General features: G+C 47.4%; 1 protein-coding gene across 2 annotated transcripts in view; it reads right to left on the bottom strand.

The window, feature by feature from the left end:
* The window catches only part of KIRREL3 (kirre like nephrin family adhesion molecule 3), a 1,173,775-nt gene that overhangs the window by 48,501 nt on the left and 1,097,797 nt on the right, over window positions 1–27,477 (bottom strand). For both annotated transcript variants that reach the window (XM_073657428.1, XM_073657427.1), the window contains exons 8-11: window positions 26,687–26,835; window positions 25,608–25,735; window positions 24,353–24,479; window positions 242–342 (exon numbers count right to left, since the gene is read on the bottom strand). In XM_073657428.1, the coding sequence (XP_073513529.1) occupies window positions 242–342; window positions 24,353–24,479; window positions 25,608–25,735; window positions 26,687–26,835 (505 nt within the window). The remainder of the gene's footprint in view (window positions 1–241; window positions 343–24,352; window positions 24,480–25,607; window positions 25,736–26,686; window positions 26,836–27,477) is intronic.

Below are 27,477 nucleotides of genomic sequence, written 5' to 3' on the forward strand. Positions count from 1 at the left end.
TCCTGGACTCGGCTCGTCAGTGCATGAGAACCGGTACCGGTGGGATCGGAGAGCGGCGGCTATTATGTGACCGTAGAGAGCAGAACAACGGATAGTGAGGACTTTATCATTTTGCGCTTTTTACGCTCTCGCGCTTTCAGAGCCTTTTTTTTCCATTTTGCATAAAGTTGGGATTGATCTGGAAATGAAGATACAGACGGACCCCCTCATAGAGGTAGAGACCCCCGACCCCAATACTTACGATCCTGTCCGGGGGAGGGGTGCTGCGGATGAAGCACTTGATCTGCCCCTTCTCTCCGTGTAAGGCGTGCTGCGTCTGCGTGCTGGAGATGATGGGGGGCCCTGCGAGAGGAAGAACAATGGGGTCAGTTCATCACCAGTGCCGCCATCTCTGCTTGCTGTCAGTGACTTCATTCCGCAAATCGTCACTGAACCACATTCTGCAATTACGTCAGGGCCGTATAACCGCGTTTTCTCACCTCTGGGCCCGACCCCAACTTATCGGCACAAGCATAATCCCTGCTCTCAGCACAATGCCGCCATTAACAGATGCAAAAATCACGGTCATTCTCATGTCCGCACAGTTAAGGCCCACCTTACCATAAAGAGAAGAGGGTGAGGGGCTGCAGGTGACGGACAGGCCTCGGCCCCTTCATTTCATGGTTCAGTTTCTCGATTCTCTGATTATGTGCAGATTTTTTTTACAAAATTCACTACAAATCCCCGGGGAGGAGACAGCAAAAATAATAATAACGGAAAACAAGCAGCAGGCGGCAGAACAAGCCCCAAAATCCCAGGAAAATGCACATACACCTCCCCAGAGCAGCCAGCAGGGGGAGCTGTGGCTCCAGGGATCTCCGCCTGTAGAGCGCGGTGTAGGGCCGGAGCAGAGGCCCCAATGTTCTGCGGAGGGAACCGGCTGCTCTCAGGGGCCCCTCACATTGTGCGGTGACACATCCCCACTCATCCCATTACTGATGTCACCCCTCGTCTGACAACTCCAGGACCCCGAGTCTATATCTACGCAAACGACAATCTATCGTTATCCTGCACCCCGAGTGTCATTATCCGGCACCCCGAGTGTCATTATCCGGCACCCCGAGTGTCAGTGTCATCGTCCTGTACCCCGAGTGTCAGTGTCATTATCCTGTACCCTGAGTGTCAGTGTCATTATCCTGTACCCTGAGTGTCAGCATCATTATCCTACAATCCGAGTGTCAGCGTCATTATCCCGTACCCCGAGTGTCATTGTCATTATCCCGTACCCCGAGTGTCATTGTCATTATCCTGTACCCCGAGTGTCAGTGTCATTATCCTGTACCCCGAGTGTCATTATCCGGCACCCCGAGTGTCAGTGTCATCGTCCTGTACCCCGAGTGTCAGTGTCATTATCCTGTACCCCGAGTGTCATTATCCGGCACCCCGAGTGTCAGTGTCATTTGTCTGTACTCCGAGTGTCAGTGTCATTATCCTGTACCCCGAGTGTCATTATCCGGCACCCCGAGTGTCAGTGTCATCGTCCTGTACCCTGAGTGTCAGCGTCATTATCCTACAATCCGAGTGTCATTATCCTGTACCCAGAGTGTCAGCGTCATTATCCCGTACCCCGAGTGTCATTGTCATTATCCCGTACCCCGAGTGTCATTGTCATTATCCGGCACCCCGAGTGTCATTATCCAGCACCCCGAGTGTCAGTGTCATTATCCTGTACCCCGAGTGTCAGTGTCATCGTCCTGTACCCCGAGTGTCAGTGTCATTATCCTGTACCCTGAGTGTCAGCATCATTATCCTACAATCCGAGTGTCAGCGTCATTATCCCGTACCCCGAGTGTCATTGTCATTATCCTGTACCCCGAGTGTCAGTGTCATTATCCTGTACCCCGAGTGTCATTATCCGGCACCCCGAGTGTCAGTGTCATCGTCCTGTACCCCGAGTGTCAGTGTCATTATCCTGTACCCCGAGTGTCATTATCCGGCACCCCGAGTGTCAGTGTCATTTGTCTGTACTCCGAGTGTCAGTGTCATTATCCTGTACCCCGAGTGTCATTATCCGGCACCCCGAGTGTCAGTGTCATCGTCCTGTACCCTGAGTGTCAGCGTCATTATCCTACAATCCGAGTGTCATTATCCTGTACCCAGAGTGTCAGCGTCATTATCCCGTACCCCGAGTGTCATTGTCATTATCCCGTACCCCGAGTGTCATTGTCATTATCCTGTACCCCGAGTGTCAGTGTCATTATCCCGTACCCCGAGTGTCAGCGTCATTATCCTGTACCCCGAGTGTCAGCGTCATTATCCCGTACCCTGAGTGTCAGCGTCATTATCCTGTACCCCGAGTGTCGGCGTCATTATACGGTACCCCGAGTGTCAGCATCATTATCCTGTCCCCCGAGTGTCAGCATCATTATCCTGTACCCCGAGTGTCAGCATCATTCTCCTGTACCCCGAGTGTCAGCGTCATTCTCCTGTACCCTGAGTGTTAGTGTCATTATCCTGTACCCCGAGTGTCAGCGTCATTATCCCGTACCCCGAGTGTCAGCGTCATTATCCTGTACCCCGAGTGTCAGCATCATTATCCTGTACCCCGAGTGTCAGTGTCATTCTCCTGTACCCCGAGTGTCAGTGTCATTATCCTGCATCCCGAGCCCGAGTGTCAGCATCATTATCCTGTACCCCGAGTGTCAGTGCCATTATCCTGTACCCCGAGTGTCAGCATCATTCTCCTGTACTCCGAGTGTCAGCATCATTCTCCTGTACCCCGAGTGTCAGCGTCATTATCCTGTACCCCGAGTGTCAGCGTCATTCTCCTGTACCCCGAGTGTCAGTGTCATTATCCTGTACCCCAAGTGTCAGCATCATTCTCCTGTACCCCGAGTGTCAGCGTCATTATCCCGTACCCCAAGTGTCAGCATCATTATCCTGTACCCCGAGTGTCAGTGTCATTATCCTATACCCCGAGTGTCAGCATCATTATCCTGTACCCCGAGTGTCAGCGTCATTCTCCTGTACCCCGAGTGTCAGTGTCATTATCCTGTACCCCAAGTGTCAGCATCATTATCCTGCAATCCGAGTGTCAGCGTCATTATCCCGTACCCCAAGTGTCAGCATCATTATCCTGTACCCCAACTGTCAGCATCATTCTCCTGTACCCCGAGTGTCAGTGTCATTCTCCTGTACCCCGAGTGTCAGTGTCATTATCCTGTACCCCAAGTGTCAGCATCATTATCCTGTACCCCGAGTGTCAGCGTCATTCTCCTGTACCCCGAGTGTCAGTGTCATTATCCTGTACCCCAAGTGTCAGCATCATTCTCCTGTACCCCGAGTGTCAGCGTCATTATCCCGTACCCAGAGTGTCAGCATCATTCTCCTGTACCCCGAGTGTCAGTGTCATTATCCTGTACCCCGAGTGTCAGCATCATTATCCTGTACCCCGAGTGTCAGCGTCATTCTCCTGTACCCCGAGTGTCAGTGTCATTATCCTGTACCCCAAGTGTCAGCATCATTATCCTGCAATCCGAGTGTCAGCGTCATTATCCCGTACCCCAAGTGTCAGCATCATTATCCTGTACCCCAAGTGTCAGCATCATTCTCCTGTACCCCGAGTGTCAGTGTCATTCTCCTGTACCCCGAGTGTCAGTGTCATTATCCTGTACCCCGAGTGTCAGCGTCATTCTCCTGTACCCCGAGTGTCAGTGTCATTATCCTGCAATCCGAGTGTCATTATCCTGTACCCCGAGTGTCAGCGTCATTCTCCTGTACCCCGAGTGTCAGTGTCATTATCCTGCAATCCGAGTGTCATTATCCTGTACCCCGAGTGTCAGCGTCATTATCCTGTACCCCGAGTGTCAGTGTCATTATCCTGTACCCCGAGTGTCACTGTCATTATCCTGCAATCCGAGTGTCATTATCCTGTACCCCGAGTGTCAGCGTCATTATCCTGTACCCGGAGTGTCGGCGTCATTATCCTGTACCCCGAGTGTCAGCGTCATTATCCTGTACCCCGAGTGTCAGTGTCATTATCCTGTACCCCGAGTGTCAGTGTCATTATCCTGTACCCCGAGTGTCAGCGTCATTATCCTACAATCCGAGTGTCATTATCCTGTACCCAGAGTGTCAGTGTCATTATCCTGTACCCCGAGTGTCATTATCCTGTATCCCGAGTGTCATTATCCTGTACCCCGAGTGTCAGTGTCATTATCCTACAATCCGAGTGTCATTCCCCTGTACCCCGAGTGTCAGTGTCATTCCCCTGTACCCCGAGTGTCAGTGTCATTATCCTGATCCCCGAGTGTCAGTGTCATTATCCTGTACCCCGAGTGTCAGCGTCATTATCCTACAATCCGAGTGTCAGTGTCATTATCCTGTACCCCGAGTGTCAGTGTCATTATCCTGTACCCCGAGTGTCAGTGTCATTATCCTGATCCCCGAGTGTCAGTGTCATTATCCTGTACCCCGAGTGTCAGTGTCATTATCCTGTACCCCGAGTGTCAGTGTCATTATCCTGTACCCCGAGTGTCAGTGTCATTATCCTGTACCCCGAGTGTCAGCGTCATTATCCTGTACCCCGAGTGTTAGTGTCATTATCCTACAATCCAAGTGTCATTATCCTGTACCCCGAGTGTCAGTGTCATTATCCTGTACCCCGAGTATCAGTGTCATTATCCCGTACCCCGAGTGTCATTATCCTGTACCCCGAGTGTCAGCGTCATTATCCTGTACCCCGAGTGTCATTATCCTGTACCCCGAGTGTCAGTGTCATTATCCCGTACCCCGAGTATCAGTGTCATTATCCCGTACCCCGAGTGTCATTATCCTGTACCCCGAGTGTCAGTGTCGTTATCCTGTACCCCGAGTGTCAGTGTCATTATCCTGTACCCCGAGTGTCAGTGTCATTATCCTGTACCCCGAGTGTTAGTGTCATTATCCTACAATCCGAGTGTCATTATCCTGTACCCCGAGTGTCAGTGTCATTATCCTGTACCCCGAGTATCAGTGTCATTATCCCGTACCCCGAGTGTCATTATCCTGTACCCCGAGTGTCAGCGTCATTATCCTGTACCCCGAGTGTCATTATCCTGTACCCCGAGTGTCAGTGTCATTATCCCGTACCCCGAGTATCAGTGTCATTATCCCGTACCCCGAGTGTCATTATCCTGTACCCCGAGTATCAGTGTCATTATCCCGTACCCCGAGTGTCATTATCCTGTACCCCGAGTATCAGTGTCATTATCCTGTACCCCGAGTGTCAGTGTCATTATCCTGTACCCCGAGTGTCATTATCCTGTACCCCGAGTATCAGTGTCATTATCCTGTACCCCGAGTATCAGTGTCATTATCCCGTACCCCGAGTGTCATTATCCTGTACCCCGAGTATCAGTGTCATTATCCTGTACCCCGAGTGTCATTATCCTGTACCCCGAGTGTCAGTGTCATTATCCCGTACCCCGAGTATCAGTGTCATTATCCCGTACCCCGAGTGTCATTATCCCGTACCCCGAGTATCAGTGTCATTATCCCGTACCCCGAGTGTCATTATCCTGTACCCCGAGTATCAGTGTCATTATCCCGTACCCCGAGTGTCATTATCCTGTATCCCGAGTATCAGTGTCATTATCCTGTACCCCGAGTGTCAGTTTGTCAGGTCCTATTACTGCTGTATGTGTTGGGGATATACGGTCAGGTTTAGTTGCTGTCAGTCATTTTGCCTCCTTCCTCCCGTCTGATATTTCCCATCCTGCACTTCACACACTTCCTGTCCTCAGTTATCACATGACTGGTGGTCACATGACCCCGCTGGAGGGAAACGTCACAGTGCAGAGACCGACTGTCACCTGCAGTCCTATGTAACACCACAGATAACACAGTGATCACTCTCTGAGTACAGATAATGTAGTAGATGTCACCTGCAGTCCTATGTAACACCACAGATAACACAGTGATCACTGTCTGAGTACAGATAACGTAGTAGATGTCACCTGCAGTCCTATGTAACACCACAGATAACACAGTGATCACTCTCTGAGTACAGATAATGTAGTAGATGTCACCTGCAGTCCTATGTAACACCACAGATAACACAGTGATCACTGTCTGAGTACAGATAACGTAGTAGATGTCACCTGCAGTCCTATGTAACACCACAGATAACACAGTGATAACTCTCTGAGTACAGATAATGTAGTAGATGTCACCTGCAGTCCTATGTAACACCACAGATAACACAGTGATAACTCTCTGAGTACAGATAATGTAGTAGATGTCACCTGCAGTCCTATGTAACACCACAGATAACGCAGTGATCACTCTCTGAGTACAGATAATGTAGTAGATGTCACCTGCAGTCCTATGTAACACCACAGATAACACAGTGATATCTCTCTGAGTACAGATAATGTAGTAGATGTCACCTGCAGTCCTATGTAACACCACAGATAACACAGTGATATCTCTCTGAGTACAGATAATGTAGTAGATGTCACCTGCAGTCCTATGTAACACCACAGATAACACAGTGATAATGCTCTGAGTACAGATAATGTAGTAGATGTCACCTGCAGTCCTATGTAACACCACAGATAACACAGTGATAACTCTGAGTACAGATAATGTAGTAGATGTCACCTGTAGTCCTATGTAACACCACAGATAACGCAGTGATCACTCTCTGAGTACAGATAATGTAGTAGATGTCACCCGCAGTCCTATGTAACACCACAGATAACACAGTGATCACTGTCTGAGTACAGATAACGTAGTAGATGTCACCTGCAGTCCTATGTAACACCACAGATAACACAGTGATAACTCTCTGAGTACAGATAATGTAGTAGATGTCACCCGCAGTCCTATGTAACACCACAGATAACACAGTGATAACTCTCTGAGTACAGATAATGTAGTAGATGTCACCTGCAGTCCTATGTAACACCACAGATAACACAGTGATAACTCTCTGAGTACAGATAATGTAGTAGATGTCACCTGCAGTCCTATGTAACACCACAGATAACACAGTGATAACTCTCTGAGTACAGATAATGTAGTAGATGTCACCTGCAGTCCTATGTAACACCACAGATAACACAGTGATATCTCTCTGAGTACAGATAATGTAGTAGATGTCACCTGCAGTCCTATGTAACACCACAGATAACGCAGTGATCACTCTCTGAGTACAGATAATGTAGTAGATGTCACCCGCAGTCCTATGTAACACCACAGATAACACAGTGATATCTCTCTGAGTACAGATAATGTAGTAGATGTCACCTGCAGTCCTATGTAACACCACAGATAACACAGTGATATCTCTCTGAGTACAGATAATGTAGTAGATGTCACCTGCAGTCCTATGTAACACCACAATAACACAGTGATATCTCTCTGAGTACAGATAATGTAGTAGATGTCACCTGCAGTCCTATGTAACACCACAGATAACACAGTGATAACTCTCTGAGTACAGATAATGTAGTAGATGTCACCTGCAGTCCTATGTAACACCACAGATAACACAGTGATAACTCTCTGAGTACAGATAATGTAGTAGATGTCACCCGCAGTCCCATGTAACACCACAGATAACACAGTGATAACTCTGAGTACAGATAATGTAGTAGATGTCACCTGCAGTCCTATGTAACACCACAGATAACACAGTGATAACGCTCTGAGTACAGATAATGTAGTAGATGTCACCTGCAGTCCTATGTAACACCACAGATAACACAGTGATAACTCTCTGAGTACAGATAATGTAGTAGATGTCACCCGCAGTCCCATGTAACACCACAGATAACACAGTGATAACTCTGAGTACAGATAATGTAGTAGATGTCACCTGCAGTCCTATGTAACACCACAGATAACACAGTGATAACGCTCTGAGTACAGATAATGTAGTAGATGTCACCTGCAGTCCTATGTAACACCACAGATAAGACAGTGATAACTCTGAGTACAGATAATGTAGTAGATGTCACCTGCAGTCCTATGTAACACCACAGATAAGACAGTGATAACTCTGAGTACAGATAATGTAGTAGATGTCACCCGCAGTCCTATGTAACACCACAGATAACACAGTGATAACTCTGAGTACAGATAATATAGTAGATGTCACCTGCAGTCCTATGTAACACCACAGATAACACAGTGATAACGCTCTGAGTACAGATAATGTAGTAGATGTCACCTGCAGTCCTATGTAACACCACAGATAACACAGTGATAACGCTCTGAGTACAGATAATGTAGTAGATGTCACCTGCAGTCCTATGTAACACCACAGATAACACAGTGATATCTCTCTGAGTACAGATAATGTAGTAGATGTCACCTGCAGTCCTATGTAACACCACAGATAACACAGTGATAACTCTCTGAGTACAGATAATGTAGTAGATGTCACCTGCAGTCCTATGTAACACCACAGATAACACAGTGATAACTCTCTGAGTACAGATAATGTAGTAGATGTCACCTGCAGTCCTATGTAACACCACAGATAACACAGTGATAACTCTCTGAGTACAGATAATGTAGTAGATGTCACCCGCAGTCCCATGTAACACCACAGATAACACAGTGATAACTCTGAGTACAGATAATGTAGTAGATGTCACCTGCAGTCCTATGTAACACCACAGATAACACAGTGATAACGCTCTGAGTACAGATAATGTAGTAGATGTCACCTGCAGTCCTATGTAACACCACAGATAAGACAGTGATAACTCTGAGTACAGATAATGTAGTAGATGTCACCTGCAGTCCTATGTAACACCACAGATAAGACAGTGATAACTCTGAGTACAGATAATGTAGTAGATGTCACCCGCAGTCCTATGTAACACCACAGATAACACAGTGATAACTCTGAGTACAGATAATATAGTAGATGTCACCTGCAGTCCTATGTAACACCACAGATAACACAGTGATAACGCTCTGAGTACAGATAATGTAGTAGATGTCACCTGCAGTCCTATGTAACACCACAGATAACACAGTGATAACTCTCTGAGTACAGATAATGTAGTAGATGTCACCTGCAGTCCTATGTAACACCACAGATAATACAGTGATCACTCCCTGAGTACAGATAATGTAGTAGATGTCACCTGCAGTCCTATGTAACACCACAGATAACACAGTGATAACTCTCTGAGTGCAGATAATGTAGTAGATGTCACCTGCAGTCCTATGTAACACCACATATAACACAGTGATATCTCTCTGAGTACAGATAATGTAGTAGATGTCACCTGCAGTCCTATGTAACACCACAGATAACACAGTGATAACTCTCTGAGTACAGATAATGTAGTAGATGTCACCTGCAGTCCTATGTAACACCACAGATAACACAGTGATAACTCTCTGAGTACAGATAATGTAGTAGATGTCACCTGCAGTTCTATGTAACACCACAGATAGCACATTGATAACTCTCTGAGTACAGATAATGTAGTAGATGACACCTGCAGTCCTATGTAACACCACAGTTAACACAGTGATATCTCTCTGAGTACAGATAATGTAGTAGATGTCACCTGCAGTCCTATGTAACACCACAGATAACACAGTGATAACTCTCTGAGTACAGATAATGTAGTAGATGTCACCTGCAGTTCTATGTAACACCACAGATAACACAGTGATAACTCTCTGAGTACAGATAATGTAGTAGATGACACCTGCAGTCCTATGTAACACCACAGATAACACAGTGATATCTCTCTGAGTACAGATAATGTAGTAGATGTCACCTGCAGTCCTATGTAACACCACAGATAGCACATTGATAACTCTCTGAGTACAGATAATGTAGTAGATGTCACCGGCAGTCCTATGTAACGCCACAGATAACACAGTGATAACTCTCTGAGTACAGATAATGTAGTAGATGTCACCTGCAGTCCTATGTAACACCACAGATAGCACATTGATAACTCTCTGAGTACAGATAATGTAGTAGATGTCACCGGCAGTCCTATGTAACGCCACAGATAACACAGTGATAACTCTCTGAGTACAGATAATGTAGTAGATGTCACCTGCAGTCCTATGTAACACCACAGATAGCACATTGATAACTCTCTGAGTACAGATAATGTAGTAGATGACACCTGCAGTCCTATGTAACACCACAGTTAACACAGTGATATCTCTCTGAGTACAGATAATGTAGTAGATGTCACCTGCAGTCCTATGTAACACCACAGATAACACAGTGATAACTCTCTGAGTACAGATAATGTAGTAGATGTCACCTGCAGTTCTATGTAACACCACAGATAACACAGTGATAACTCTCTGAGTACAGATAATGTAGTAGATGACACCTGCAGTCCTATGTAACACCACAGATAACACAGTGATATCTCTCTGAGTACAGATAATGTAGTAGATGTCACCTGCAGTCCTATGTAACACCACAGATAGCACATTGATAACTCTCTGAGTACAGATAATGTAGTAGATGTCACCGGCAGTCCTATGTAACGCCACAGATAACACAGTGATAACTCTCTGAGTACAGATAATGTAGTAGATGTCACCTGCAGTCCTATGTAACACCACAGATAGCACATTGATAACTCTCTGAGTACAGATAATGTAGTAGATGTCACCGGCAGTCCTATGTAACGCCACAGATAACACAGTGATAACTCTCTGAGTACAGATAATGTAGTAGATGACACCTGCAGTCCTATGTAACACCACAGATAGCACATTGATAACTCTCTGAGTACAGATAATGTAGTAGATGTCACCGGCAGTCCTATGTAACGCCACAGATAACACAGTGATAACTCTCTGAGTACAGATAATGTAGTAGATGACACCTGCAGTCCTATGTAACACCACAGATAACACAGTGATAACTCTCTGAGTACAGATAATGTAGTAGATGTCACCTGCAGTCCTATGTAACACCACAGATAACACAGTGATAACTCTCTGAGTACAGATAATGTAGTAGATGACACCTGCAGTCCTATGTAACACCACAGATAACACAGTGATAACTCTCTGAGTACAGATAATGTAGTAGATGCCACCTGCAGTCCTATGTAACACCACAGATAACACAGTGATATCTCTCTGGGTACAGATAATGTAGTAGATGTCACCTGCAGTCCTATGTAACAACACAGATAACACAGTGATAACTCTCTGAGTACAGATAATGTAGTAGATGTCACCCGCAGTCCTATGTAACACCACAGATAACGCAGTGATAACTCTCTGAGTACAGATAATGTAGTAGATGTCACCTGCAGTCCTATGTAACACCACAGATAACACAGTGATAACTCTCTGAGTACAGATAATGTAGTAGATGTCACCTGCAGTCCTATGTAACACCACAGATAACACAGTGATAACTCTCTGAGTACAGATAATGTAGTAGATGTCTCCTGCAGTCCTATGTAACACCACAGATAACACAGTGATCACTCTCTGAGTACAGATAATGTAGTAGATGTCACCCGCAGTCCTATGTAACACCACAGATAACGCAGTGATAACTCTCTGAGTACAGATAATGTAGTAGATGTCACCTGCAGTCCTATGTAACACCACAGATAACACAGTGATAACTCTCTGAGTACAGATAATGTAGTAGATGTCACCTGCAGTCCTATGTAACACCACAGATAACACAGTGATAACTCTCTGAGTACAGATAATGTAGTAGATGTCACCTGCAGTCCTATGTAACACCACAGATAACACAGTGATCACTCTCTGAGTACAGATAATGTAGTAGATGTCACCTGCAGTCCTATGTAACACCACAGATAACACAGTGATAACTCTCTTAGTACAGATAATGTAGTAGATGTCACCTGCAGTCCTATGTAACACCACAGATAACACAGTGATAACTCTGAGTACAGATAATGTAGTAGATGTCTCCTGCAGTCCTATGTAACACCACAGATAACACAGTGATAACTCTCTGAGTACAGATAATGTAGTAGATGTCACCTGCAGTCCTATGTAACACCACAGATAACACAGTGATAACTCTCTGAGTACAGATAATGTAGTAGATGTCACCTGCAGTCCTATGTAACACCACAGATAACACAGTGATAACTCTCTGAGTACAGATAATGTAGTAGATGTCACCTGCAGTCCTGTGTAACACCACAGATAACACAGTGATAACTCTCTGAGTACAGATAATGTAGTAGATGTCACCTGCAGTCCTATGTAACACCACAGATAACACAGTGATAACTCTGAGTACAGATAATGTAGTAGATGTCTCCTGCAGTCCTATGTAACACCACAGATAACACAGTGATAACTCTCTGAGTACAGATAATGTAGTAGCTGTCACCTGCAGTCCTATGTAACACCACAGATAACACAGTGATATCTCTCTGAGTACAGATAATGTAGTAGATGTCACCTGCAGTCCTATGTAACACCACAGATAACAGTGATAACTCTCTGAGTACAGATAATGTAGTAGATGTCTCCTGCAGTCCTATGTAACACCACAGATAACACAGTGATAAGTCTCTGAGTACAGATAATGTAGTAGATGTCTCCTGCAGTCCTATGTAACACCACAGATAACACAGTGATAACTCTCTGAGTACAGATAATGTAGTAGCTGTCACCTGCAGTCCTATGTAACACCACAGATAACACAGTGATATCTCTCTGAGTACAGATAATGTAGTAGATGTCACCTGCAGTCCTATGTAACACCACAGATAACAGTGATAACTCTCTGAGTACAGATAATGTAGTAGATGTCTCCTGCAGTCCTATGTAACACCACAGATAACACAGTGATAAGTCTCTGAGTACAGATAATGTAGTAGATGTCACCTGCAGTCCTATGTAACCGGGTTGAGCTGTTGTGTTTGTCATCTCTCCTGACTCCAGTGCCGGTCTCCTCCCCTCCTCCGCCCGCCTGCGCTGTTTCGTTACCGCTGGTTTTGTTTTCTGCAGTTATTTAATTGTAATTAAACTCCTGCTGTCGATCAGTGAGCGCGAGTACAATGTCTCTGTGTTCGGCGAGATAAAACCAAATGGTGCATCCCACATCCCGGCTGACTGTGATGCCACCGGCGGGTCTCCTCGCCGCTCCGCTCCTCGCTGCATTATCGCAGTGTGTGTGTTATTTAGGGACAGGAGCCCAACTGTGATCCGGGGAATTAGGAGATGGGGGCAGCCAGGCTGAGAGCCCCAATCTGACTCCAATCACTGTGGGGCCGGGGGGTCCCAGCGCCCAAGGTCAGACGGCGCATTTCATTCTGTACTTCATGTAGATCTATTACAGGACATGGCCAATGGCGGCTGCACATGCCGGAGTGGTGTCTGCTGACACAGAGGAGTTCATAGCTTCATTTTTGGAGCAATAAAAGATGAATCAGCCGGTGACATCTGGTTGATGGGAAGGGGCGTGATGTCACAGTACAGGGATAATACGCACAGTGATGTCACAGTACAGGGATAATACGCACAGTGATGTCACAGTACAGGGATAATACACACAGTGATGTCACAGTACAGGGATAATGCACGCAGTGATGTCACAGTACAGGGATAATGCACACAGTGATGTCACAGTACAGGGATAATACGCACAGTGATGTCACAGTACAGGGATAATACACACAGTGATGTCACAGTACAGGGATAAAACACACAGTGATGTCACAGTACAGGGATAATACACACAGTGATGTCACAGTACAGGGATAATACACACAGTGATGTCACAGTACAGGGATAATACACACAGTGATGTCACAGTACAAGGATAATAGACACAGTGATGTCACAGTACAGGGATAATACACATAGTGATGTCACAGTACAGGGATAATGCACACAGTGATGTCACAGTACAGGGATAATACACACAGTGATGTCACAGTACAGGGATAATAGATACAGTAATGTCACAGTACAGGGATAATACACGTAGTGATGTCACAGTACTGGGATAATACACGTAGTGATGTCACAGTACAGGGATAATACACACAGTGATGTCACAGTACAGGGATAATGCACACAGTGATGACACAGAACAGAGGTAATACACACAGTGATGTCACAGTACAGGGATAAAACACACAGTGATGTCACAGTACAGGGATAATACACACAGTGATGTCAGAGTGCAGGGATAAAACACAGGGATGTCACAGTACAGGGATAATACACACAGGGATGTCACAGTACAGGGATAATGCACGTAGTGATGTCACAGTACAGGGATAATACACACAGTGATGTCACAGTACAGGGATAATACACACAGTGATGTCACAGTACAGGGATAATGCATGCAGTGATGTCACAGTACAGGGATAATGCACGGAGTGATGTCAGTACAGGGATAATACACACAGTGATGTCACAGTACAGGGATAATACACACAGGGATGTCACAGTACAGGGATAATACACACAGTGATGTCACAGTATGGGGATAATACACACAGTGATGTCACAGTACAGGGATAATGCACACAGTGATGTCACAGCACAGGGATAATATACACAGTGATGTCACAGTACAGGGATAATACACACAGTGATGTCACAGTACAGGGATAATACACACAGTGATGACACAGTACAGAGATAATGCACACAGTGATGTCACAGTACAGGGATAAAACACACAGTGATGTCACAGTACAGGGATAATACACACAGTGATGTCACAGTACAGGGATAATACACACAGGGATGTCACAGTACAGGGATAATGCACACAGTGATGACACAGTACAGAGATAATGCACACAGTGATGTCACAGTACAGGGATAAAACACACAGTGATGTCACAGTAGAGGGATAATACACACAGTGATGTCAGAGTGCAGGGATAAAACACAGGGATGTCACAGTACAGGGATAATACACACAGGGATGTCACAGTACAGGGATAATGCACGTAGTGATGTCACAGTACAGGGATAATACACACAGTGATGTCACAGTACAGGGATAATGCACACAGTGATGTCACAGTACAGGGATAATACACACAGTGATGTCACAGTATAGGGATAATACACACAGCGATGGAACAGTACAGGGATAATATACACAGTGATGTCAGAGTACAGGAATAATACACACAGTGATGTCACAGTACAGGGATAATACACACAGTGATGTCACAGTACAGGGATAATGCACACAGCGATGTCACAGTACAGGGATAATGCACACAGTGATGTCACAGTACAGGGATAATACACACAGGGATGTCACAGTACAGGGATAATACACACAGTGATGTCACAATACAGGGATAATACACACAGTGATGTCACAGTACAGGGATAATACACACAGTGATGTCACAGTACAGGGATAATGCACGCAGTGATGTCACAGTACAGGGATAATGCACACAGTGATGTCAGTACAGGGATAATACACACAGTGATGTCATAGTACAGGGATAATACACACAGGGATGTCACAGTACAGGGATAATACACACAGTGATGTCACAGTACAGGGATAATACACACAGTGATGTCACAGTACAGGGATAATGCACACAGTGATGTCATAGTACAGGGATAATACACACAGTGGTGTCACAGTACAGGGATAATGCACACAGTGATGTCACAGCACAGGGATAATACACACAGTGATGTCACAGTACAGGGATAATACACACAGTGATGTCAGAGTGCTGGGATAAAACACAGGGATGTCACAGTACAGAGATAATACACACAGTGATGTCACAGTACATGGATAAAACACACAGTGATGTCACAGTACAGGGATAATACACACAGTGATGTCAGAGTGCTGGGATAAAACACAGGGATGTCACAGTACAGGGATAATACACGTAGTGATGTCACAGTACAGGGATAATGCACGTAGTGATGTCACAGTACAGGGATAATACACACAGCGATGTCACACTACAGGGATAATACACGCAGTGATGTCACAGTACAGGGATAATACACACAGTGATGTCACAGTACAGGAATAATATACACAGTGACGTCACAGTACAGGAATAATGCAAGCAGTGATGTCACAGTACAGAGATTATGCACACAGTGATGTCACAGTACAGGGATAATACACACAGGGATGTCACAGTACAGGGATAATACACACAGTGATGTTACAGTACTGGGATAATGCACACAGTGATGTCACAGTACAGGGATAATACACACAGTGATGTCACAGTACAGGGATAATGCACAAAGCGATGTCACAGTACAGGGATAATGCACACAGGGATGTCACAGTACAGGGATAATACACACAGGGATGTCACAGTACAGGGATAATGCACGTATTGATGTCACAGTACAGGGATAATACACACAGTGATGTCACAGTACAGGGATAATACACACAGTGATGTCACAGTACTGGGATAAAACACACAGTGATGTCACAGCACAGGGATAATACACACAGTGATGTCACATTACAGGGATAATGCACACAGTGATGTCACAGTACAGGGATAATACACACAGTGATGTCACAGTACAGGGATAATGCACACAGTGATGTCACAGTACAGGGATAATACACACAGTGATGTCACAGTACAGGGATAATACACACAGTGATGTCACAGTACTGGGATAAAACACACAGTGATGTCACAGCACAGGGATAATACACACAGTGATGTCACATTACAGGGATAATGCACACAGTGATGTCACAGTACAGGGATAATACACACAGTGATGTCACAGTACAGGGATAATGCACACAGTGATGTCACAGTACAGGGATAATACACACAGTGATGTCACAGTACAGGGATAATACACACAGTGATGTCACAGTACTGGGATAAAACACACAGTGATGTCACAGCACAGGGATAATACACACAGTGATGTCACATTACAGGGATAATACACACAGTGATGTCACAGCACAGGGATAATACACACAGTGATGTCACATTACAGGGATAATACACACAGTGATGTCACAGCACAGGGATAATACACACAGTGATGTCACATTACAGGGATAATGCACACAGTGATTTCACAGTACTGGGATAAAACACAGTGATGTCACAGGACAGGGATAATACACACAGTGATGTCACAGTACAGGGATAAAACACACAGTGATGTCACAGTACAGGGATAATACACACAGTGATGTCACAGTACAGGGATAATAGACACAGTGATGTCACAGTACAGTGATAATAGACACAGTGATGTCACAGTACTGGGATAATACACACAGTGATGTCACAGTACAGGGATAATATACACAGTGATGTCACAGTACAGGGATAATACACATAGTGATGTCAGAGTGCAGAGATAAAACACACAGTGATGTCACAGTACAGGGATAATAGATACAGTAATGTCACAGTACTGGGATAATACACGTAGTGATGTCACAGTACAGGGATAATACACACAGTGATGCCACAGTACAGGGATAATGCACACAGTGATGACACAGTACAGAGATAATACACACAGTGATGTCAGCGTGCAGGGATAAAACACAGGGATGTCACAGTACAGGGATAATACACACAGGGATGTCACAGTACAGGGATAATGCACACAGTGATGTCACAGTACAGGGATAATACACACAGTGATGTCACAGTACAGGGATAATGCACACAGTGATGTCAGTACAGGGATAATACACACAGGTATGTCACAGTACATGGATAATGTACACAGTGATGTCACAGTACAGGGATAATACACACAGTGATGTCACAGTACAGGGATAATGCACGCAGTGATGTCACAGTACAGGGATAATGCACACAGTGATGTCAGTACAGGGATAATACACACAGGTATGTCACAGTACATGGATAATGCACACAGTGATGTCACAGTACAGGGATAATACACACAGGGATGTCACAGTACATGGATAATGTACACAGTGATGTCACAGTACAGGGATAATACACACAGTGATGTCACAATACAGGGATAATGCACACAGTGATGTCACAGCACAGGGATAATATACACAGTGATGTCACAGTACAGGGATAAAACACACAGTGATGTCACAGTACAGGGATAATGCACGCAGTGATGTCACAGTACAGGGATAATACACACAGGGATGTCACAGTACAGGGATAATACACACAGTGATGTCACAGTACAGGGATAATACACACAGGGATGTCACAGTACAGGGATAATATACACAGTGATGTCACAGTACAGGGATAATACACACAGTGATGTCACAGTACAGGGATAATACACACAGTGATGTCACATTACAGGGATAATACACACAGTGATGTCACAGCACAGGGATAATACACACAGTGATGTCACATTACAGGGATAATACACACAGTGATGTCACAGCACAGGGATAATACACACAGTGATGTCACATTACAGGGATAATGCACACAGTGATTTCACAGTACTGGGATAAAACACAGTGATGTCACAGGACAGGGATAATACACACAGTGATGTCACAGTACAGGGATAAAACACACAGTGATGTCACAGTACAGGGATAATACACACAGTGATGTCACAGTACAGGGATAATAGACACAGTGATGTCACAGTACAGTGATAATAGACACAGTGATGTCACAGTACTGGGATAATACACACAGTGATGTCACAGTACAGGGATAATATACACAGTGATGTCACAGTACAGGGATAATACACATAGTGATGTCAGAGTGCAGAGATAAAACACACAGTGATGTCACAGTACAGGGATAATAGATACAGTAATGTCACAGTACTGGGATAATACACGTAGTGATGTCACAGTACAGGGATAATACACACAGTGATGCCACAGTACAGGGATAATGCACACAGTGATGACACAGTACAGAGATAATACACACAGTGATGTCAGCGTGCAGGGATAAAACACAGGGATGTCACAGTACAGGGATAATACACACAGGGATGTCACAGTACAGGGATAATGCACACAGTGATGTCACAGTACAGGGATAATACACACAGTGATGTCACAGTACAGGGATAATGCACACAGTGATGTCAGTACAGGGATAATACACACAGGTATGTCACAGTACATGGATAATGTACACAGTGATGTCACAGTACAGGGATAATACACACAGTGATGTCACAGTACAGGGATAATGCACGCAGTGATGTCACAGTACAGGGATAATGCACACAGTGATGTCAGTACAGGGATAATACACACAGGTATGTCACAGTACATGGATAATGCACACAGTGATGTCACAGTACAGGGATAATACACACAGGGATGTCACAGTACATGGATAATGTACACAGTGATGTCACAGTACAGGGATAATACACACAGTGATGTCACAATACAGGGATAATGCACACAGTGATGTCACAGCACAGGGATAATATACACAGTGATGTCACAGTACAGGGATAAAACACACAGTGATGTCACAGTACAGGGATAATGCACGCAGTGATGTCACAGTACAGGGATAATACACACAGGGATGTCACAGTACAGGGATAATACACACAGTGATGTCACAGTACAGGGATAATACACACAGGGATGTCACAGTACAGGGATAATATACACAGTGATGTCACAGTACAGGGATAATACACACAGTGATGTCACAGTACAGGGATAATACACACAGTGATGTCACAGGACAGGGATAATGCACACAGTGATGTCACAGGACAGGGATAATGCAGACAGTGATGTCACAGTACAGGGATAATATACACAGTGATGTCACAGTACAGGGATAATGCACGTATTGATGTCACAGTACAGGGATAATACACACAGTGATGTCACAGGACAGGGATAATGCACACAGTGATGTCACAGGACAGGGATAATGCACACAGTGATGTCACAGTACAGGGATAATATACACAGTGATGTCACAGTACAGGGATAATGCACGTATTGATGTCACAGTACAGGGATAATACACACAGTGATGTCACAGTACAGGGATAATACACACAGTGATGTCACAGTACAGGGATAATGCACACAGTGATGTCAGTACAGGGATAATACACACAGGTATGTCACAGTACAGGGATAATACACACAGGGATGTCACAGTACAGGGATAATACACACAGTGATGTCACAGTACAGGGATAATGCACACAGTGATGTCACAGCACAGGGATAATGCACACAGTGATGTCACAGTACAGGGATAATACACACAGTGATGTCACAGTACAGGGATAATACACACAGTGATGTCAGAGTACAGGGATAATACACACAGTGATGTCACAGTACTGGGATAATACACACAGTGATGTCACAGTACTGGGATAATACACAGTGATGTCACAGTACTGGGATAATACACACAGTGATGTCACAGTACTGGGATAATTGAGCGTCCATCTAAAGTGCCAGCTGAGTGCTCCTCCCCACTATGGTCTGTACCAGCAGAGCACAATGAGGTGACAACCAGAAAAAGTCCTGCCTCTGAGGAGTCTGGAGGGCGGGGCTCATGTGTCTGCTTGCCTCTGAGGAGTCTGGAGGGCGGAGCTCATGTGTCTGCTTGTCTCTGAGGAGTCTGGAGGGCGGGGCTCATGTGTGTGTTTGCCTCTGAGGAGTCTGGAGGGCGGGGCTCATGTGTCTGCTTGCCTCTGAGGAGTCTGAAAGGCGGGGCTCATGTGTCTGCTTTCCTCTGAGGAGTCTGGAGGGCGGGGCTCAGGTGTCTGTTTGACTCTGAGGAGTCTGGAGGGCGGGGTTCATGTGTCTGCCTCTGAGGAGTCTGGAGGGCGGGGCTCATGTGTCTGTTTGCCTCTGAGGAGTCTGGAGGGCGGGGCTCAGGTGCCTGTTTGCCTCTGAGGAGTCTGGAGGGCGGGGTTCATGTGTCTGTTTGAATCTGAGGAGTCTGGAGGGCAGGGCTCATGTGTCTGCTTGCCTCTGAGGAGTCTGGAGGGCGGGGCTCATGTGTCTGCTTGCCTCTGAGGAGTCTGGAGGGCGGGGATCATGTGTCTGTTTGAATCTGAGGTGTCTGGAGGGCGGGGCTCATGTGTCTGCTTGCCTCTGAGGAGTCTGGAGGGCAGGGATCATGTGTCTGCTTGCCTCTGAGGAGTCTGGAGGGCGGGGCTCATGTGTCTGCTTGCCTCTGAGGAGTCTGAAGGGCGGGGCTCATGTGTCTGCTTGCCTCTGAGGAGTCTGGAGGGCAGGGCTCATGTGTCTGCTTGCCTCTGAGGAGTCTGGAGGGCGGGGCTCATGTGTCTGCCTCTGAGGAGTTTGGAGGGCGGGGCTCATGTGTCTGTTTGCCCCTGAGGAGTCTGGAGGGCGGGGCTCATGTGTCTGTTTGACTCTGAGGAATCTGGAGGGCGGGGCTCATGTGTCTGTTTGCCTCTGAGGAGTCTGGGGGGCGGGGCTCATGTGTCTGTTTGCCTCTGAGGAGTCCAGAGGGCGGGGCTCATGTGTCTGTTTGCCTCTGAGGAGTCTGGAGGGCGGGACTCATTTGCGTGCTTGCCTCTGAGGAGTCTGGAGGGCGGGGCTCATGTGTCTGCTTGTTTCTGAGGAGTCTGGAGGGCAGGCTCATGTGTCTGCTTGTCTCTGAGGAGTCTGGAGGGCGGGGATCATGTGTCTGCTTGCCTCTGAGGAGTCTGGAGGGCGGGGCTCATGTGTCTGCTTGCCTCTGAGGAGTCTGGAGTGCGGGGCTCATGTGTCTGCTTGCCTCTGAGGAGTCTGGAGGGCGGGGCTCATGTGTCTGCTTGCCTCTGAGGAGTCTGGAGGGCGGAGCTCATGTGTCTGTTTGTCTCTGAGTCTGGAGGGCGGGGCTCATGTGTCTCCTTGCCTCTGAGGAGTCTGGAGGGCGGGGCTCATGTGTCTGTTTGCCTCTGAGGAGTCTGGAGGGCGGGGCTCATGTGTCTCCTTGCCTCTGAGGAGTCTGGAGGGCGGGGCTCATGTGTCTCCTTGCCTCTGAGGAGTCTGGAGGGCGGGGCTCATGCGTCTGTTTGCCTCTGAGGAGTCTGGAGGGCGGGGCTCATGTGTCTCCTTGCCTCTGAGGAGTCTGGAGGGCGGGGTTCATGTGTCTCCTTGCCTCTGAGGAGTCTGGAGGGCGGGGCTCATGTGTCTCCTTGCCTCTGAGGAGTCTGGAGGGCGGGGCTCATGTGTCTCCTTGCCTTTGAGGAGTCTGGAGGGCGGGGCTCATGTGTCTGTTTGCCTCTGAGGAGTCTGGAGGGCGGGGCTCATGCGTCTGTTTGCCTCTGAGAAGTCTGGAGGGCGGGGCTCATGTGTCTCCTTGCCTCTGAGGAGTCTGGAGGGCGGGGCTCATGTGTCTCCTTGCCTCTGAGGAGTCTGGAGGGCGGGGCTCATGCGTCTGTTTGCCTCTGAGGAGTCTGGAGGGCGGGGCTCATGTGTCTCCTTGCCTCTGAGGAGTCTGGAGGGCGGGGCTCATGTGTCTCCTTGCCTCTGAGGAGTCTGGAGGGCGGGGCTCATGTGTCTCCTTGCCTCTGAGGAGTCTGGAGGGCGGGGCTCATGCGTCTGTTTGCCTCTGAGAAGTCTGGAGGGCGGGGCTCATGTGTCTCCTTGCCTCTGAGGAGTCTGGAGGGCGGGGCTCATGTGTCTCCTTGCCTCTGAGGAGTCTGGAGGGCGGGGCTCATGCGTCTGTTTGCCTCTGAGGAGTCTGGAGGGTGGGGCTCATGTGTCTCCTTGCCTCTGAGGAGTCTGGAGGGCGGGGCTCATGTGTCTCCTTGCCTCTGAGGAGTCTGGAGGGCGGGGCTCATGCGTCTGTTTGCCTCTGAGGAGTCTGGAGGGCGGGGCTCATGTGTCTCCTTGCCTCTGAGGAGTCTGGAGGGCGGGGCTCATGTGTCTCCTTGCCTCTGAGGAGTCTGGAGGGCGGGGCTCATGCGTCTGTTTGCCTCTGAGGAGTCTGGAGGGCGGGGCTCATGTGTCTCCTTGCCTCTGAGGAGTCTGGAGGGCGGGGCTCATGTGTCTCCTTGCCTCTGAGGAGTCTGGAGGGCGGGGCTCATGTGTCTCCTTGCCTCTGAGGAGTCTGGAGGGCGGGGCTCATGTGTCTCCTTGCCTCTGAGGAGTCTGGAGGGCGGGGCTCATGTGTCTCCTTGCCTCTGAGGAGTCTGGAGGGCGGGGCTCATGTGTCTCCTTGCCTCTGAGGAGTCTGGAGGGCGGGGCTCATGTGTCTCCTTGCCTCTGAGGAGTCTGGAGGGCGGGGCTCATGTGTCTCCTTGCCTCTGAGGAGTCTGGAGGGCGGGGCTCATGTGTCTTCTTGCCTCTGAGGAGTCTGGAGGGCGGGGCTCATGTGTCTCCTTGCCTCTGAGGAGTCTGGAGGGCGGGGCTCATGTGTCTCCTTGCCTCTGAGGAGTCTGGAGGGCGGGGCTCATGTGTCTCCTTGCCTCTGAGGAGTCTGGAGGGCGGGGCTCATGCGTCTGTTTGCCTCTGAGGAGTCTGGAGGGCGGGGCTCATGTGTCTCCTTGTCTCTGAGGAGTCTGGAGGGCGGGGCTCATGTGTCTGTTTGCCTCTGAGGAGTCTGGAGGGCGGGGCTCATGCGTCTGTTTGCCCGTTACAGAGGGAGCCGGCCCTGATGGTCTCGTTCTGTGCTACATTGTTTTGTTGCAGTAATGTCCCCCGCCTCTGGGCAGTATATGGTATATAGTATATCACTGATATTACAGACTCCATGTTCCCGCCATGAAGCCTCCTTACTTTATATTAACCCATCGTCTCCCGCACCCCGCGGACGCCGCTCCCATCTCTCCGGGGACAGTGGGGGGCGGCTCAGGCCCATATACAACCGGCTCTGGGGAAATTGTTAATGGGAACATAAACAGGAATCTAATATTAAAAAGCTAAATCTGCCGTCGCTTCACTGCGAGAGATAAAGATATAAAACAGATTTATGCCGCGCTCAGGGGCACAGACAGGGACCGCCGCTTTACGGGACCCTCACAGGCGCACGGTTCTCATAGAAAAGCATCACAACAGCAGATTAACGATCATCCCCGAGTCGCCATCTGCCCCAATGTATCCGTTTCTGAGAAAGCTGGGTGACAAGCAATATGGCTGACTCCAGCTCCGCCGCAGACTTCAGGAGTCAGAAAAAGCTGGGTGCCGTCACATATTCAATTCTGGATAAAAAAAAAACATGGCTGCGTTCTTCTCAAAACAGCGCCACCCCTGTCTGCAGGTTATATGTGGTACTGCAGCTCGGCTCCTTTCCTGTCAATGGAGCCATGCTGTAATACCAGACACAACCTGCGGACAAGTGTGGTGCTGTTTCTAGAAGAAACTATTTTCAGTCTTTGCCAGCTCCAGAAGGCGGTACTGCCAGGAGATGGGACTTGGGCTCCTTACCATTGACTGTTAAGGTGATTTCCCTCTCGCCAGCACCCACCCGAGGAACGACTGCTCGGCAAACGTATTTCCCAGCATCCTCTTGTCGTACATTTTTCAGCGTCAGGAAGTTTTCATTACTCAGCACCTAAGTAAAATATAAGACACATAAAAATAGTCAGAACGGCTGCCTGGTCTGCTGCGTCGTCTCCCCAGGTCTGAAGAAACGTGAGGCTTTCCTCTTATTAAAGGAACTTAAAAAGTTAGCTGCGGGAAACTTTCTTTTTTTTTTATTGCTTTTTAATAATATTGTTACTACATTGCAGTTTGTATTGTGGCCACTAGATGTCAGTACAGCAGATAAGATTTTATATAAGCAAAATAAAAAATATCTCATTTTATGACCTGCTGTAAAAAGAATCTTTGCAATAGGAAAATGGCAGAAACAACCAGATTATCAGACTTTTCATCAATGCCGATAATAACAGGGAGTATTTTGGATTATCAAATGCCTGATTAACAGCATTCCAGTGGATGTGGGCAATCTTCCATGTTTCACGCCTGGTTATTGGCCACAGTAATGGCGGTGTCAGCGGTTGTCGGTGACAGGTTTGACCTTCTGTCTCGGTTTCTTACATGAACCTTTAAAAGTTAAAAAAAAATAAATAATAGAAAATAAAATTCTGGCTTTCATCCGATCGTGCCCGGACTATAGAGCGGCCGAGATCCGGAGAGCACAAAGTAATATTTTTTGCCATTTTAACTTCAGTAATAAATGTCAAAATCTCAGCAGCGATCCCGGCTGTAAAAGTTCAGACTGTAAAGCGGAGGAGCGCAGAATGGCGGCTCTGTCCTTAAGAGGCGGGCGGGCGTGAAGGCAGGAAGCAGCGGCGCGGACAATTCCTGCGTGCTACATTGTTTCCTCTTTATTACGTCACTGCCTCTATAATACAGTATAATGGTCCGCTCAATGCCAGGCTGCTGCCGGCTCGGGAGATACACGGGCCGCCATTGTTATGGAAATAAAGTTATAACTTAGCTAGAAGTTTGGTGTTTCTCTTCCTCATCCTTTCCAGGATCTCTGCTTGCTGTCAGCGATAGAAATACTCCTGCTCACATAGGCTGAGATCCTCGGCGATCGGGCAGAGATATTTAACATGAAGCCCGGACTTCCAGGTGTCAGTAATGGAATCCACTCCGCCGCTGGGTCGCACAGCCGCTGCGGTGCCGGAGCTGAACTCCGCATTGTACCAGATCTGGGATGTTTAATACTAACCACTCCAGAGCCGCGCTTCATCCAGACGATGGTGAGAGAAGGGTTTCCGATCCACGCACAGTGGAAGGTGGCTTCTGAGCCCAGGTCCACGACTACGGATTCAGGTTCGGTGGCCATCCGCGGCCCAACTGCAGGGGGAGAGAAGAAGCACAAGTGGTTCCCCCCGCACATTGTCTGCATCAGGGGGCGGCAACTCTTACATCATGTCTTATCCTCCAGTCACCTCCCGAGCTGCACTCACTATTCTGCTGTTACATCATGTCTTATCCTCCAGTCACCTCCAGAGCTGCAGTCACTATTCTGCTGCTACATCCTGTCTTATCCTCCAGTCACCTCCAGAGCTGCACTCACTATTCTGCTGTTACATCACGTCTTATCCTCCAGTCACCCCCAGAGCTGAACTCACTATTCTGCTGTTACATCATGTCTTATCCTCCAGTCACCTCCAGAGCTGAACTCACTATTCTGCTGTTACATTGTGTTTTATCCTCCAGTCACCTCCAGAGCTGCACTCACTATTCTGCTGTTACATTGTATTTTATCCTCCAGTCACCTCCAGAGCTGCACTCACTATTCTGCAGTTACATCATGTCTTATCTTCCAGTCACTTCCAGAGCTGCACTCACTATTCTGCTGTTACATCATGTCTTATCCTCCAGTCACCTCCAGAGCTGCACTCTGTATTCTGCTGTTACATCATGTCTTATCCTCCAGTCACCTCCAGAGCCACAGTCACTATTCTGCTGTTACATCATGTCTTATCCTACAGTCACCTCCAGAGCCGCAGTCACTATTCTGCGGTTACATTGTGTCTCATCCTCCAGTCACCTCCAGAGCTGCAGTCACTATTCTGCTGTTACATTGTGTCTTATCCTCCATTCACCTCCAGAGCTGCAGTCAGTATTCTGCTGTTACGTCATGTCTTATCCTCCAGTCACCTCCAGAGCAGCACTCACTATTCTGCTGTTACATAGTGATTTGCATTCATCTGCCCTCCACACTGTAACGGTCCATTGCACAGTGATGTGTGCCTGCAGCTTTAGCTGTGACTGGAGGTGGTGGGTTGGGGGTCTACTTACAATAGACATCTACTGTCCTGCTGAGGTTGGTGCTGCCCAGGGCGTTGGTGACCTCGCAGGACACCGGCTCGGAGAAGTAGGAGTAATCCACCACCGTCTCGTAGGTTTCTTCGGTCACCTCCTTCAGTAATTGGCCGCCTTTCGCCCACCTAGACGATAAGAGATAACATGAGCCCCGAGCTGCGACTACCACCCCCATCAGGAGCCACCATTACCCCATCGCTGATCGTACTGGCCTCTAAATATTCAGAATGCCTCATTGTAAAATGAAAGTTGGAACTTTTTAATACTTTTTCCATATCTCTGCTTCTGTAAGGAGTAACCCCCATCAGAGCAGCAACTACTACACTGCTCATGGCCTGAACATTTAAAGGGCCGGTTCAGTCTATACGTTAATAAATCATAAAGACATTTAAAGAGGAGCACTGGAAGCTTTATAAAGTAGATTTCTAGATCTCTGCTTGCTGTCAGTGAATTGTCACGTTCCTGGCTGACAGTCGTCCGGACCTCGTGTCGCCCCTGCAGCTGCTGGACCCTTCATATCTGGTGTTCTGGGGGCTCAGACACAATGACCCTCATGGACGCTGGTTACGAGGGGTCTCCTCGCTGCCTGTTTCTGGGGGCTGTTCTCCAGCTGCTCGGGGATAATGGAGGGAGGAGAAGCAGCGCAGCCATTTATAGGGACGATTACACGGGCACACTGGGGCGCGCGCCTCCATTAGCCGCTCACGTCAGAACATTGAGTCGTTAATGTCCGCACATTACAGCATTCATTAGCCACGTGGCTACTG

Source organism: Phyllobates terribilis, unplaced genomic scaffold, assembly GCF_046119375.1.
Source record: "Phyllobates terribilis strain yellow unplaced genomic scaffold, ASM4611937v1 Scaffold_12__6_contigs__length_324123572, whole genome shotgun sequence".
Classification (NCBI taxonomy): Eukaryota; Metazoa; Chordata; class Amphibia; order Anura; family Dendrobatidae; genus Phyllobates; species Phyllobates terribilis.